The sequence below is a fragment of the Salmo salar genome, chromosome ssa09 (genome assembly GCF_905237065.1).
Source record: "Salmo salar chromosome ssa09, Ssal_v3.1, whole genome shotgun sequence".
Taxonomy (NCBI): Eukaryota; Metazoa; Chordata; class Actinopteri; order Salmoniformes; family Salmonidae; genus Salmo; species Salmo salar.
In genome coordinates this window covers 153,223,001-153,240,133 of record NC_059450.1, presented here as the reverse complement: position 1 = coordinate 153,240,133, position 17,133 = coordinate 153,223,001, and the positions used below count along the sequence as shown (strand labels likewise).

The 17,133-nt window shown below is 44.9% G+C and overlaps 1 protein-coding gene across 3 annotated transcripts in view; it reads left to right on the top strand.

Moving 5' to 3' along the window:
- Window positions 1-17,133, top strand: part of LOC106613293 (rho guanine nucleotide exchange factor 26) — an 84,135-nt gene that overhangs the window by 36,545 nt on the left and 30,457 nt on the right. For all 3 annotated transcript variants that reach the window (XM_014215381.2, XM_045724840.1, XM_045724841.1), the window contains 3 exons: window positions 4,263-4,337; window positions 4,504-4,593; window positions 11,335-11,489. In XM_014215381.2, coding sequence (XP_014070856.2) covers window positions 4,263-4,337; window positions 4,504-4,593; window positions 11,335-11,489 — 320 coding nt within the window. The remainder of the gene's footprint in view (window positions 1-4,262; window positions 4,338-4,503; window positions 4,594-11,334; window positions 11,490-17,133) is intronic.

The following is a 17,133-nucleotide window of genomic DNA, read 5'->3' as shown; positions in this document are numbered from 1 at the left end:
AAACAAGAAGAGGCTCCAGTGGCCAGGCCGTCACCAACACTGGGTTCCTACCAGATAAAAACAACAGAAGAGGCTCCAGTGGCCAGGCCATCACCAACACTGGGTTCCTACCAGATAAAAACAAGAAGAGGCTCCAGTGGCCAGGCCATCACCAACACTGGGTTCCTACCAGATAAAAACAAGAAGAGGCTCCAGTGGCCAGGCCGTCACCAACACTGGGTTCCTACCAGATAAAAACAAGAAGAGGCTCCAGTGGCCAGGCCATCACCAACACTGGGTTCCTACCAGATAAAAACAAGAAGAGGCTCCAGTGGCCAGGCCGTCACCAACACTGGGTTCCTACCAGATAAAAACAACGAAGAGGCTCCAGTGGCCAGGCCGTCACCAACACTGGGTTCCTACCAGATAAAAACAAGAAGAGGCTCCAGTGGCCAGGCCATCACCAACACTGGGTTCCTACCAGATAAAAACAAGAAGAGGCTCCAGTGGCCAGGCCGTCACCAACACTGGGTTCCTACCAGATAAAAACAAGAAGAGGCTCCAGTGGCCAGGCCATCACCAACACTGGGTTCCTACCAGATAAAAACAACAAGAAGAGGCTCCAGTGGCCAGGCCGTCACCAACACTGGGTTCCTACCAGATAAAAACAAGAAGAGGCTCCAGTGGCCAGGCCGTCACCAACACTGGGTTCCTACCAGATAAAAACAAGAAGAGGCTCCAGTGGCCAGGCCATCACCAACACTGGGTTCCTACCAGATAAAAACAAGAAGAGGCTCCAGTGGCCAGGCCATCACCAACACTTGGTTCCTACCAGATAAAAACAAGAAGAGGCTCCAGTGGCCAGGCCGTCACCAACACTGGGTTCCTACCAGATAAAAACAAGAAGAGGCTCCAGTGGCCAGGCCGTCACCAACACTGGGTTCCTACCAGATAAAAACAAGAAGAGGCTCCAGTGGCCAGGCCGTCACCAACACTGGGTTCCTACCAGATAAAAACAAGAAGAGGCTCCAGTGGCCAGGCCGTCACCAACACTGGGTTCCTACCAGATAAAAACAAAGAAGAGGCTCCAGTGGCCAGGCCGTCACCAACACTGGGTTCCTACCAGATAAAAACAAGAAGAGGCTCCAGTGGCCAGGCCGTCACCAACACTGGGTTCCTACCAGATAAAAACAAGAAGAGGCTCCAGTGGCCAGGCCGTCACCAACACTGGGTTCCTACCAGATAAAAACAAGAAGAGGCTCCAGTGGCCAGGCCGTCACCAACACTGGGTTCCTACCAGATAAAAACAAGAAGAGGCTCCAGTGGCCAGGCCATCACCAACACTGGACAATTGAGGAGTGGAAAAACATTACCTGGTCCGACGAATCCCGGTTCCTGGGGGGGGTGATGTTTTGTTACATAGACGTATATAACCATGCAGAAAGGAACGTACACACCCTGTCTATGACGGTCTCACTCTCTAAAGGACTTTCTCTTACGTAACACTGAAGATTTGATTACACTAAACTGGTCTCTCGTTTCCTCCCCCCTCCATTCAGTTCCCCCAGTGAAATCACTTTCACCCACACTACTGTAGCCTTCGCCTGCAGTAGTCTTTGTCTAATGTAGCCTTCACCTACAGTAGTCTTTGTCTAATGTAGCCTTCACCTACAGTAGCCTTCACCTACAGTAGCCTTCACCTACAGTAGCCTTTGTCTAATGTAGCCTTCACCTACAGTAGCCTTCACCTGCAGTAGCCTTCACCTACAGTAGCCTTTGTCTAATGTAACCTTCACCTGCAGTAGCCTTCACCTGCAGTAGCCTTCACCTACAGTAGCCTTTGTCTAATGTAGCCTTCACCTACAGTAGCCTTCACCTACAGTAGCCTTCACCTACAGTAGTCTTTGTCTAATGTAGCCTTCACCTACTGTAGCCTTTGTCTACTGTAGCCTTCACCTACAGTAGTCTTCACCTACAGTAGCCTTCACCTACAGTAGTCTTCACCTGCAGTAGCCTTCACCTACAGTAGCCTTTGTCTAATGTAGCCTTCACCTGCAGTAGCCTTCACCTGCAGTAGCCTTCACCTACAGTAGCCTTTGTCTAATGTAGCCTTCACCTACAGTAGCCTTCACCTACAGTAGCCTTCACCTACAGTAGTCTTTGTCTAATGTAGCCTTCACCTACTGTAGCCTTTGTCTACTGTAACCTTCACCTACAGTAGTCTTCACCTACAGTAGCCTTCACCTACAGTAGTCTTCACCTGCAGTAGCCTTCACCTACAGTAGCCTTTGTCTAATGTAGCCTTCACCTGCAGTAGCCTTCACCTACAGTAGCCTTCACCTACAGTAGCCTTTGTCTAATGTAGCCTTCACCTGCAGTAGCCTTTGTCTAATGTAGCCTTCACCTGCAGTAGCCTTCACCTACAGTAGCCTTTGTCTAATGTAGCCTTCACCTACAGTAGCCTTCACCTACAGTAGCCTTCACCTACAGTAGTCTTTGTCTAATGTAGCCTTCACCTACTGTAGCCTTTGTCTACTGTAGCCTTCACCTACAGTAGTCTTCACCTACAGTAGCCTTCACCTACAGTAGTCTTCACCTGCAGTAGCCTTCACCTACAGTAGCCTTCACCTACAGTAGCCTTCACCTACAGTAGCCTTCACCTACAGTAGCCTTTGTCTAATGTAGCCTCCACCTACAGTAGCCTTTGTCTAATGTAACCTTCACCTGCAGTAGCCTTCACCTACAGTAGCCTTCACCTACAGTAGCCTTTGTCTAATGTAGCCTTCACCTGCAGTAGCCTTCACCTACAGTAGCCTTCACCTGCAGTAGCCTTCACCTACAGTAGTCTTCACCTACAGTAGTCTTTGTCTAATGTAGCCTTCACCTACAGTAGCCTTTGTCTAATGTAACCTTCACCTACAGTAGCCTTTGTCTAATGTAGCCTTCACCTACAGTAGCCTTTGTCTAATGTAGCCTTCACCTACAGTAGCCTTCACCTGCAGTAGCCTTCACCTGCAGTAGCCTTCACCTACTGTAGCCTTCACCTGCAGTAGCCTTCACCTACAGTAGCCTTCACCTACAGTAGCCTTCACCTGCAGTAGCCTTCACCTACAGTAGTCTTTGTCTAATGTAGCCTTCACCTGCAGTAGCCTTCACCTACAGTAGCCTTCACCTACAGTAGCCTTCACCTACAGTAGTCTTTGTCTAATGTAGCCTTCACCTACTGTAGCCTTTGTCTACTGTAACCTTCACCTACAGTAGTCTTCACCTGCAGTAGCCTTCACCTACAGTAGCCTTCACCTACAGTAGCCTTCACCTACAGTAGTCTTTGTCTAATGTAACCTTCACCTACAGTAGCCTTCACCTACAGTAGCCTTCACCTGCAGTAGCCTTCACCTACAGTAGTCTTCACCTACAGTAGTCTTTGTCTAATGTAGCCTTCACCTACTGTAGCCTTTGTCTACTGTAACCTTCACCTACTGTAGCCTTTGTCTACTGTAGCCTTCACCCCTACAGTAACCTTCACCTACTGTAGCCTTCACCCCTACAGTAGTCTTCACCTACAGTAGCCTTTGTCTAATGTAGCCTTCACCTACAGTAACCTTCACCTACAGTAGCCTTCACCTACAGTAGCCTTTGTCTAATGTAGCCTTCACCTACTGTAGCCTTTGTCTACTGTAGCCTTTGTCTTAACTGGGTCAAAGAGTTCAGCTCCTAACTCTATTGACCTAGAAATGTTTGTTTATTCTGTCATTCATTGGTCCCTCATTTTTTTTACCAATTCTTTTACTAATGTTTTCACTTACTGTTCTATCTCTCTCCTTCTCTCTCCTTCCCTGTTTTAGTTGTTCCCTTGAGGTTTAAGGCAGGATACTAGGCCATGAAGTAGGAGGCTTTTGAGCCATGGGAAAGTTTTGGTAACACTTAACGATTCCAACCGCATTGCGTGCGTGCGTTTGTGCGCGCGTGCGTGTGTGTGCGCTTGTGCGCGTGCGTGCGTGCATGTGAGTGTGTTCATGACAGCAGTGTTAGTGAGAGATGTGTTCTGGAAGCCTCTCCCAGGAATAACAAAGTGGATAACTAGCTGATCTCACACACACACTACTTTATGACATCATACTCTGTGTACACAGCCTTTGACATCATAATCTGTGTATACAGCCTTTATGACATCATACTCTACTGTGTACACAGTCTTTATGACATCATACTCTACTGTGTACACAGGCACTGTGTGCGCGTGTGTGATCTGCTCTGACCTCTGACCTCTCTCTGTTTTTCAGGTAATTTGTCAGAAGGCTTCTAAAGGCTCATCTCAGTATGAGGCCTGTAAGAAAGCCCTTCAATCAGTCAGCAAGGTGAGAGGTCAACTGGTGTCAAACCCAAATTGATGCCAAGTCAAAGGTCAAAGGCCCATCTCAACATGAGATCAAGGAAGGAGCCTGTGTTTTCCCCTGTGGTCTTTGTATGTGAGCCTGCTTGTATCTGCACGTGTCTGTGAGAGCTAATAACTGTGTGTGTTAGGTGGTGCGTAAGTGTAACGAAGGGGCCCGTACCATGGAGAGAACTGAGATGATGTACACTATCAACTCTCAACTGGACTTTAAGATCAAGGTATGGAGATGGTCTTGGAATGATCCCCAGTGGGGTCTATAGCTGGGTTTATAACTGTCTCTATAGCTGGGGTTTATAACTGTCTCTATAGCTGGGTTTATAACTGTCTCTATAGCTGGGTTTATAACTGTCTCAATTGCTGGGTTTATAACTGTCTCTATAGCTGGGGTTTATAACTGTCTCTATAGCTGGGTTTTATAACTGTCTCTATTCACCCCAGTGTGTCTATAGCTGGGTTTATAACTGTCTCTATAGCTGGGTTTATAACTGTCTCTATAGCTGGGTTTATAACTGTCTCTATAGCTGGGGTTTATAACTGTCTCTATTCACCCCAGTGGGTCTATAGCTGGGTTTATAACTGTCTCTATTCACCCCAGTGGGTCTATAGCTGGGTTTATAACTGTCTCTATAGCTGCGGTTTATAACTGTCTCTATAGCTGGGTTTATAACTGTCTCTATAGCTGGGGTTTATAACTGTCTCTATAGCTGGGGTTTATAACTGTCTCTATAGCTGGGTTTTATAACTGTCTCTATAGCTGGGGTTTATAACTGTCTCTATAGCTGGGTTTATAACTGTCTCTATAGCTGGGTTTATAACTGTCTCTATAGCTGGGGTTTATAACTGTCTCTATAGCTGGGTTTATAACTGTCTCTATTCAGCCCAGTGGGTCTATAGCTGGGGTTTATAACTGTCTCTATAGCTGGGTTTATAACTGTCTCTATAGCTGGGTTTATAACTGTCTCTATAGCTGGGTTTATAACTGTCTCTATAGCTGGGTTTATAACTGTCTCTATTCACCCCAGTGGGTCTATAGCTGGGTTTATAACTGTCTCTATAGCTGGGTTTATAACTGTCTCTATAGCTGGGTTTTATAACTGTCTCTATTCACCCCAGTGTGTCTATAGCTGGGTTTATAACTGTCTCTATAGCTGGATTTATAACTGTCTCTATAGCTGGGTTTATAACTGTCTCTATAGCTGGGTTTATAACTGTCTCTATAGCTGGGGTTTATAACTGTCTCTATAGCTGGGGTTTATAACTGTCTCTATAGCTGGGGTTTATAACTGTCTCTATAGCTGGGGTTTATAACTGTCTCTATAGCTGGGGTTTATAACTGTCTCTATAGCTGGGGTTTATAACTGTCTCTATAGCTGGGTTTTATAACTGTCTCTATAGCTGGGTTTTATAACTGTCTCTATAGCTGGGGTTTATAACTGTCTCTATAGCTGGGGTTTATAACTGTCTCTATAGCTGGGTTTATAACTGTCTCTATTGCTGGGGTTTATAACTGTCTCTATAGCTGGGTTTATAACTGTCTCTATAGCTGGGTTTTATAACTGTCTCTATAGCTGGGGTTTATAACTGTCTCTATAGCTGGGTTTATAACTGTCTCTATAGCTGGGTTTATAACTGTCTCTATTCACCCCAGTGTGTCTATAGCTGGGTTTATAACTGTGTCTATAGCTGGGTTTATAACTGTCTCTATAGCTGGGTTTATAACTGTCTCTATAGCTGGGGTTTATAACTGTCTCTATTCACCCCAGTGGGTCTATAGCTGGGTTTATAACTGTCTCTATTCACCCCAGTGGGTCTATAGCTGGGTTTATAACTGTCTCTATAGCTGGGGTTTATAACTGTCTCTATAGCTGGGTTTATAACTGTCTCTATAGCTGGGGTTTATAACTGTCTCTATAGCTGGGGTTTATAACTGTCTCTATAGCTGGGGTTTATAACTGTCTCTATAGCTGGGGTTTATAACTGTCTCTATAGCTGGGTTTATAACTGTCTCTATAGCTGGGTTTATAACTGTCTCTATAGCTGGGTTTATAACTGTCTCTATAGCTGGTGTTTATAACTGTCTCTATAGCTGGGTTTATAACTGTCTCTATTCAGCCCAGTGGGTCTATAGCTGGGGTTTATAACTGTCTCTATAGCTGGGTTTATAACTGTCTCTATAGCTGGGTTTATAACTGTCTCTATAGCTGGGTTTATAACTTTCTCTATAGCTGGGTTTATAACTGTCTCTATAGCTGGGTTTATAACTGTCTCTATTCACCCCAGTGGGTCTATAGCTGGGTTTATAACTGTCTCTATAGCTGGGTTTATAACTGTCTCTATAGCTGGGTTTATAACTGTCTCTATAGCTGGGTTTATAACTGTCTCTATAGCTGGGTTTATAACTGTCTCTATTCACCCCAGTGGGTCTATAGCTGGGTTTATAACTGTCTCTATAGCTGGGTTTATAACTGTCTCTATAGCTGGGTTTATAACTGTCTCAATTGCTGGGTTTATAACTGTCTCAATTGCTGGGTTTATAACTGTCTCTATGGCTGGGTTTATAACTGTCTCTATAGCTGGGTTTATAACTGTCTCTATAGCTGGGTTTATAACTGTCTCTATTCACCCCAGTATAGCTGGGTTTATAACTGTCTCTATAGCTGGGGTTTATAACTGTCTCTATAGCTGGGGTTTATAACTGTCTCTATTCAGCCCAGTGGGTCTATAGCTGGGTTTATAACTGTCTCTATAGCTGGGTTTATAACTCTCTCTATAGCTGGGTTTTATAACTGTCTCTATAGCTGGGTTTATAACTGTCTCTATAGCTGGGTTTATAACTGTCTCTATAGCTGGGTTTATAACTGTCTCTATAGCTGGGTTTATAACTGTCTCTATAGCTGGGTTTTATAACTGTCTCTATTGCTGGGGTTTATAACTGTCTCTATAGCTGGGTTTATAACTGTCTCTATAGCTGGGTTTTATAACTGTCTCTATTGCTGGGGTTTATAACTGTCTCTATAGCTGGGTTTATAACTGTCTCTATAGCTGGGGTTTATAACTGTCTCTATAGCTGGGGTTTATAACTGTCTCTATTCACCCCAGTGTGTCTATAGCTGGGTTTATAACTGTCTCTATAGCTGGGGTTTATAACTGTCTCTATAGCTGGGTTTATAACTGTCTCTATAGCTGGGTTTATAACTGTCTCTATAGCTGGGTTTTATAACTGTCTCTATTGCTGGGTTTTATAACTGTCTCTATTGCTGGGGTTTATAACTGTCTCTATAGCTGGTTTTTATAACTGTCTCTATAGCTGGGTTTATAACTGTCTCTATAGCTGGGGTTTATAACTGTCTCTATAGCTGGGGTTTATAACTGTCTCTATAGCTGGGGTTTATAACTGTCTCTATAGCTGGGTTTATAACTGTCTCTATAGCTGGGGTTTATAACTGTCTCTATAGCTGGGGTTTATAACTGTCTCTATAGCTGGGGTTTATAACTGTCTCTATAGCTGGGGTTTATAACTGTCTCTATAGCTGGGGTTTATAACTGTCTCTATAGCTGGGGTTTATAACTGTCTCTATAGCTGGGGTTTATAACTGTCTCTATAGCTGGGGTTTATAACTGTCTCTATAGCTGGGTTTATAACTGTCTCTATTCACCCCAGTGGGTCTATAGCTGGGTTTATAACTGTCTCTATAGCTGGGGTTTATAACTGTCTCTATTCACACCAGTGGGTCTATAGCTGGGGTTTATAACTGTCTCTATAGCTGTGTTTATAACTGTCTCTATTCACACCAGTGGGTCTATAGCTGGGTTTATAACTGTCTCTATTCACACCAGTGGGTCTATAGCTGGGTTTATAACTGTCTCTATAGCTGGGGTTTATAACTGTCTCTATAGCTGGGTTTATAACTGTCTCTATAGCTGGGGTTTATAACTGTCTCTATAGCTGGGGTTTATAACTGTCTCTATTCACACCAGTGGGTCTATAGCTGGGTTTATAACTGTCTCTATAGCTGGGGTTTATAACTGTCTCTATAGCTGGGTTTATAACTGTCTCTATAGCTGGTTTTTATAACTGTCTCTAGCTGGGTTTATAACTGTCTCTATTCACACCAGTGGGTCTATAGCTGGGTTTATAACTGTCTCTATAGCTGGGGTTTATAACTGTCTCTATAGCTGTGTTTATAACTGTCTCTATTCACACCAGTGGGTCTATAGCTGGGTTTATAACTGTCTCTATTCACACCAGTGGGTCTATAGCTGGGTTTATAACTGTCTCTATAGCTGGGGTTTATAACTGTCTCTATAGCTGGGTTTATAACTGTCTCTATAGCTGGGGTTTATAACTGTCTCTATAGCTGGGGTTTATAACTGTCTCTATTCACACCAGTGGGTCTATAGCTGGGTTTATAACTGTCTCTAGCTGGGTTTATAACTGTCTCTATAGCTGGGTTTATAACTGTCTCTATTCACACCAGTGGGTCTATAGCTGTTAACCTACTGTAAACCCTGAAGAAGAACTGTTAAGCTCCTATGAGATACGATGGACACTTAAGAATACATGCTAGAGAGAAGCATTGACATGCAGAAGTGTTTTGTTTTTAAAGGTAGAATCCTTAATGGTGAAAGTACCATTGTTTTTAAAGGTAGAATCCTTAATGGTGAAAGTACCATTGTTTTTAAAGGTAGAATCCATAATGGTGAAAGTACCATTTGTTTTTAAAGATATAATCCATAATGGTGAAAGTACCATTGTTTTTAAAGATAGAATCCTTAATGGTGAAAGTACCATTGTTTTAAAAGGTAGAATCCTTAATGGTGAAAGTACCATTGTTTTTAAATGTAGAATCCTTAATGGTGAAACAACTCTCCCCCGTGACATCACTGCATGTGTGATAGAACAGGATATGCAGATGTTTTGACCATGCTGCGCCACGCTCCCGTCCTCCGTTTGTCAACAAAACCAAGGCGGTGGGGGCAAACCGTGGCGCCGTTTCCCCTCATGTGATTTCATCTTAAATAGAAACAATAACAAAAGCGTCCCTCTGCCTCTGTTTTGGGTGAAAAAGCTGAGGGTTGGGCCTGAAGAAACCACTTTCAAATTCGTAGACAGAGCTGTGGATGCAAGGACTGACCATGATATCAAAATGATAGTTTTAATCATGTTATGAGGCTGTACAGTGTTTGTTTTACATGTAGGTTGTTTACAAACAGAGTAAAACAAGCTGATGTTTTGTGTTTCGATGGGATACGACAATTAAACTGAACTCTCGCCCCTCTATCATTCATTTATAAGTCAAAAAATGAATGTAGAAACTAAGGATTGTATCTTTAACAGCCTGTACCATGAGGTACAGTGAAGACATTACCATTAGCTGTCTGCTTTTGAGGAACATTTGGGTATTCCTGGTCATACATGACATTTCCCCAGCAGTCTCCCAGGGGACACAGGGAGGGAACAGGACGTTTCTCTACTGGTGTGAAATGGAGAGGAATAAGGGTCCTATAAAACTGTTGCTGCTGCATTACAGAATAAAACACACACACACACACTCTCATTAACACAGGCATGGTGTTATGTTCTGTACAAACTGTACGTTCACAAGGTCTTTTCCCAGCATCCTCTTTGAATCACACACCATTTCTTTATCTGTTGATATGGACAAGTGTGTTTCCAGCAGTGTGCTAGAAAGGCTTACATATTTCTTTCTCGCATAGACACACACACACACAGATATATATTCAAACAGATGTACATAAATACACACACGCTTCGGCAGGCACAAGTGTGGGAAAGTGCTGTTGGCACATGTGGGCCTAACAGATATCTGCAGGGCTGTGAACATACATTCTGCTCTCATAGCCAGCTGTTCACACACACTACACAGGAATGTCTGGAGTACATTACATTTGTAAACCTTGATATTGATCATCCGTCCTCTCTCTTCTCTCCCCTCTGTCCCTCCTCTCCCCTCTGTCCACCCTCTCTCCTCTCCCCTCTGTCCCTCCTCTCCCCTCTGTCCCCCCTCTCTCCTCTCCCCTCTGTCCCCCCTCTCTCCTCTCCCCTCTGTCCTCTGTCCTCTCTCTCTCCTCTGTCCTCTCTCCCTCCTCTGTCCTCTCTCTCTCCTCTGTCCTCTCTCTCTCCTCTCCCCTCTGTCCCTCCTCTCCCCTCTGTCCCTCCTCTCCCCTCTGTCCCTCCTCTCCCCTCTGTCCCCCCTCTCTCTTCTCCCCTCTGTCCTCTCTCTCTCCTCTGTCCTCTCTCTCCCCTCTGTCCTCTCTCTCCCCTCTGTCCCATCTGTCCTCTCCCATCTGTCCTCTCCCCTCTCTCCTCTCTCTCCTCTCCTCTCTCCCCTCTCTCCCCTCTGTCCTCTCTCCCCTCTGTCCTCTCTCTCTCTCCCCCCTCTGTCCTCTCTCTCTCCCCCCTCTGTCCTCTCTCTCTCTCTCCCCCTCTGTCCTCTCTCTCTCTCTCCCCCTCTTTCCTCTCTCTCTCTCCCCCCTCTGTCCTCTCTCTCTCCCCCCTCTGTCCTCTCTCTCTCTCTCCCCCTCTGTCCTCTCTCTCTCTCCCCCCCTCTTTCCTCTCTCTCTCTCCCCCCTCTGTCCTCTCTCTCTCTCCCCCTCTGTCCTCTCTCTCTCCCCCCCTCTGTCCTCTCTCTCTCTCCCCCCTCTGTCCTCTCTCTCTCTCCCCCCCTCTGTCCTCTCTCTCTCTCCCCCTCTGTCCTCTCTCTCTCTCCCCCCTCTGTCCTCTCTCTCTCTCCCCCCTCTGTCCTCTCTCTCTCTCTTCCCCCTCTGTCCTCTCTCTCTCCCCCCCCTCTGTCCTCTCTCTCTCTCCCCCCTCTGTCCTCTCTCTCTCTCCCCCCTCTGTCCTCTCTCTCTCTCCCCCCTCTGTCCTCTCTCTCTCTCCCCCCTCTGTCCTCTCTCTCCTCTCCTCTCCCCTCTGTCCTCTCTCCCCCTCCCCCCAGCCCTTCCCATTGGTGTCGTCCTCTAGGTGGATGGTGAAACGAGGGGAGCTCACAGCCTTCGTGGAGGAGAACGGCATCTTCTCCAAGAGGATGTCACGTCATCAGGTCTACTTCTTCCTCTTCAATGATGTCCTCATCCTCACCAGGAAGAAGAGGTGGGTCCACAGTCTCACTAGCCAATCACAGCCAATCCCACAGTCTAACCAAGCATTCACAGTCAACTCCACAGTCTCACTAGCCAATCACACAGATGGGGAGGGTGGTGATGATAAAATCTTTAAGTATGCTAGATGTAAAGATTGCGAGCTGGCAAGCCCAAACTGTCTGTAAGTCATTGCGACAGAGTTTGTGCAGGAAATGCCACGTGTTCATCCATGTGTCTTTGTGTGAGTGATTTGTCTCTGGGATGAGTCAAGTGTGACCTTACACCTCCCATAACACTCGTACTAAAGACTAAGTAATTAACCTATTCAAATGTTGATATGACTCTATAAAGATATTAAAATACACAAGCAAGCATTAGACAATGAGTTGACGTTGACTAGCAAGAATGGGTCTGAGAATTGTCTATATCAAAGGCAGATGTTTAATTAACATTGAACAATGAATGAATTTAACATACCAGGCATGAAGCTTAAGTTACAAACATGAACCTCTCTGGTATCATTGGGACGCTAGCGTCCCACCTCGACAACAGCCAGTGAACTTGCAGGGCGCCAAATTCAAACAACAGAAATCTCATAATTAAAATCCCTCAAACATACAAGTATTATCCACCATTTTAAAGATGAACTTCTTGTTAATCCAACCACAGTGTCTGATTTCAAAAAGGCTTTACGGCGAAAGCAAACCATGCGATTATCTGAGGACAGCACCCCATCAAACAAACACAGACAATCATATTTCATCCCGCCAGGCGTGACACAAAACTCAGAAATAACGATATAATTCATGCCTTACCTTTGAAGATCTTCTTTTGTTGGCACTCCAATATGTCCCATGAACATCACAAATGGTCCTTTTTGTTCGATTAATTCCGTCGTTATATCTCCAAAATGTCAATTTATTTGGCGCGTTTGATCCAGAAAAACACAGGTTCCAACTCGCGCAACATGACTACAAAATATCTCATAAGTTACCTGTAATCTTTGTCCAAACATTTCAAACAACTTTCCCAATACAACTTTAGTTATTTTTTTACGTAAATAATCGATAAAATGTAAGACAGGATAAACTGCGTTCAGTTTAATACCGGATGAAAACAAAGTGGAGCGTGGTCACGCTCCTCTAATAAACAGTACACTTCACTCGACCCTCGTTCTGAACAGCAATACTTCTTCATTACACAAAGGAAAAACATCAACCAATTTCTAAAGACTATTGACATCCAGTGGAAGCGATAGGAACTGCAAGCAAGTGCCTTAGAAATCTAGATCCCCATAGAACACCCATTGAAAAGAGAGTGACCTCAGGGTTTCGCCTGCCAAATAAGTTCTGTTATACTCACAGACATCATTCAAACAGTTTTAGAAACTTCAGAGTGTTTTCTATCCAAATCTACTAATAATATGCATATCCTAGCTTCTGGGCCTGAGTAGCAGGCAGTTTACTTTGGGCATGCTTTTCATCCCGACGTGAAAATACCGCCCCCTATCCCAGAGAGGTTAACAAGCATTACAAGCCATTATTCCAACCATATGGATCCTCAAGTTAACTTACAGGACAAAGCATGAACAAAGAGATGCTTATGTCACGAACTGGCTCGAAGTTCGTTACAAAAAGGGAGACAACGTGGAGATAAATATATTTTTGTTATTCCTTATTAACTGAAGTAAACTAAATACAATTAACAACGGTGTGTGTAGTCAGTAATCAGCAGTGTAAGTGAGTGGTTGCATGTATAGATGTGATAATGAGGGGTGTTGAAAGGTGCCAAAGCAAACAAAATGGCCACAAAAATACCACAACCAAAATCTGCATGGAGAGAGTCTCCTCAATGAATGGGGAAGAGGTGTATTTATCCCAGAATATAATTCTAGGAAATGACAACTGATCATACAACCTTCCTCCATGAACTGGATACAGGATAAGAGAGACAACAAATGCATTTAATTACATGTGTAACATCTGAAGGTGGAACCTTCTCAACCCAAAACCAACCACAATTGACCAATCAAACAATACCAAGTTTACAGTAACCTAAACACTCCCAGGCCCAATCTCCACAGGGTGTCACAGCATTTAAAGGCTGGTGTGATGAGGGGATGAGACCAATGTAAATAAGACAGCATTTCTGAGAGAAACATAAAACCCCTTTGAGTAATTCAGAGTTGACCCTGTCCAGATACAAGTTACCACAGAGATCATACATTCATATAGAGTCCTCTTTAGGAGACAAGTTACCATAGAGATAATACATATAGTCCTCTTTAGGGGACAAGTTACCATAGAGATAATACATATAGAGTCCTCTTTAGGGGACAAGTTACCACAGAGATAATACATATAGTCCTCTTTAGGGGACAAGTTACCATAGAGATAATACATATAGTCCTCTTTAGGGGACAAGTTACCACAGAGATAATACATATAGTCCTCTTTAGGGGACAAGTTACCATAGAGATAATACATATAGTCCTCTTTAGGGGACAAGTTACCATAGAGATCATCCATATAGAGTCCTCTTTAGGGGACAAGTTACCATAGAGATCATACATATAGAGTCCTCTTTAGGGGACAAGTTACCATAGAGATCATCCATATAGAGTCCTCTTTAGGAGACAAGTTACCATAGAGATCATACATATAGAGTCCTCTTTAGGGGACAAGTTACCACAGACATCATCCATATAGAGGCCTCTTTAGGAGACAAGTTACCACAGAGATCATATATATACATAGCTTCAGAGTCCTCTTTAGGGGACAAGTTTCAGATACCAGACATGGATACTATAGTATTATTCTGTCACAGTAGTCATTCCTCTGCGTACTGTAACAGAGAGATACATTTTGGCTCCTCAGAGGGGGGAAGGGCAGACTAGTCCTTTGTGTTCCTGCATCGTTTTTTCATGCAGCTTCAGGTGTCAGAGAGCACATGCATTAGGGCCGAGCCTCCAGCATTGGAGTGCGGGCCGTTTCCCAGAACACACCTCACCACCCTGTCCCAACATGCTGACAGTGAAAGTGTAGCCACATGGCTCCAGTGCTAGGGACAGACAGGGTGGGACAGACAGGGTGGGACAGACACACCCATACAGAGCATCCTGAAAATGTTCAGACCCCTTGACTTTTTCCACATTTTGTTACGTTACAGCCTTATTCTAAAATTGATTAAATTATTTTTATACCTCATTAATCATCCCACAATACCCCATAATGGCAAAGCAAAAACAGGTTTTCAGACATTTTTGCATTTTTGCAAAAGAAATAGCTTATTTACATGAGTATTCAGACCCTTTGCTATGAGACTCAAAATTGATTTCAGGTGGATCCTGTTTTCATTGATCATCCTTGAGATGTTTCTACAACTTGATTGGAGTCCACCTGTGGTAAATTCAATTGATTGGACATGAATTGGAAAGGCACACACCTGTCTAGATAAGGTCTCACAGTTGAAAGTGCATGTCAGAGCAAAAACCAAGCCATGAGGTCAATGGAATTGTCCGTAGAGCTTCGATACAGGATTGTGTCGAGGCACAGATCTGGGGAAGGGTACCAAAACATTTCTGTAGCATTGAAGGTACCCAAGAAAATAGTGGGCTCCATCATTCTTAAATGGAAGAAGTTTGGAACCACCAAGACTCTTCATAGAGCTGGCTGCCTGGCCAAACTGAGCAATCGGGGGAGAAGAGCCTTGGTCAGGGAGGTGACCAAGAACCTCACTCTGAAAGAGATTTTTTATACATTTCTAACATTTTCTAAAAACCTGTTTTTGTTTTGTCATTATGAGGTATTGTGTGTAGATTGATTGAGGTGGAAAAATTTTAGAATAAGTCTGAATACTTTCTGACGGCACCGTACGTACTTGAGTGACCATTTCTGGAAAATGTAACATCAAATGTCTTGGCTAAACATACAAACCTGTCTCTATTGGTGTCCTCAGAATCAGGGTGTCTGTTGTGTGTCTGTGGTGTATTTGGCCTGTGTGTCTGTACATATGTGTGTCTGTATTGAACTTAACCCAAGGAGCTGCACATTGTCAGCGGGATCAGAATGGAAGCTTGTTTCCCCCCCCAAAAAACAAATTCAGGAACATTCTGCACGCCATGAATAAAGTTTGTCTTCCTGGAAACCATATGGCTCATTCATGTGTGTGTGTGTGTGTGTGTGTGTGTGTGTTTCTCATTTCCTGAATCTCCAGCTGTGTCTGAGACGGATCGCCATGCCGCTCTCTCTCAAAATACCTCAAATCTTTTCTTTCTTTCTGGGAATTTGATCCAATGCAACAGGTTCCAGCAGTATGCTGCCACTGGCGTGTGTTGAGGGCTGGGAGTGTTTGGGTTTGTTCTGTGGAGGCACGGGAACCCTGCTGTGGCACGCTACTACCTCTCTCTCTCTCTCTCTCTCTCTCTCTCTCTCTCTCTCTCTTCGCTCTCTCTCTGTGTCTCTGTCTCTCCTGCTCTCTCTCTGTGTCTCTCTCTCGCTCGCTCTCTCTGTGTCTCTGTCTCTCTCTCTCTCGCTCTCTCGCTCGCTCTCTCGCTCGCTCTCTCTCTCTCTCTGTCTCTCTGTTTGTCTTTGCATGAAGAGAAAGTACTAGATACATTGTCGGCTAGGTCACGGTACATTAGGCCAACAGTAGAGCTTGATAGAGAGAGTTTAGCCAACGTTAACCCTGAACGCCATGCTGCTGGCCAGTCTCTCTTGGACTACCTCTTCTCATAGCCTCAGGAGATGGCTCTGATGTGTAGTTCCCCAGCCCAGCTACCTCTTCTCAGGAGATGGCTCTGATGTGTAGTTCCCCTGCCCAGCTACCTCTTCTCAGGAGATGGCTCTGATGTGTAGTTCCCCAGCCCAGCTACCTCTTCTCAGGAGATGGCTCTGATGTGTAGTTCACCTGCCCAGCTACCTCTTCTCAGGAGATGGCTCTGATGTGTAGTTCACCTGCCCAGCTACCTCTTCTCAGGAGATGGCTCTGATGTGTAGTTCCCCTGCCCAGCTACCTCTTCTCAGGAGATGGCTCTGATGTGTAGTTCACCTGCCCAGCTACCTCTTCTCAGGAGATGGCTCTGATGTGTAGTTCCCCAGCCCAGCTACCTCTTCTCAGGAGATGGCTCTGATGTGTAGTTCCCCTGCCCAGCTACCTCTTCTCAGGAGATGGCTCTGATGTGTAGTTCACCTGCCCAGCTACCTCTTCTCAGGAGATGGCTCTGATGTGTAGTTCCCCTGCCCAGCTACCTCTTCTCAGGAGATGGCTCTGATGTGTAGTTCCCCAGCCCAGCTACCTCTTCTCAGGAGATGGCTCTGATGTGTAGTTCCCCTGCCCAGCTACCTCTTCTCAGGAGATGGCTCTGATGTGTAGTTCCCCAGCCCAGCTACCTCTTCTCAGGAGATGGCTCTGATGTGTAGTTCCCCGTGGTTAGAGTGTAGAGGAGGTAGGTAGCCTAGTGGTTAGAGTGTAGAGGAGGCAGGTAGCCTCGTGGTTAGAGTGTAGAGGAGGCAGGTAGCCTAGTGGTTAGAGCGTAGAGGAGGCAGGTAGCCTAGTGGTTAGAGTGTAGAGGAGGCAGGTAGCCTAGTGGTTAGAGCGTAGAGGAGGCAGGTAGCCTAGTGGTTAGAGCGTAGAGGAGGCAGGTAGCCTAGTGG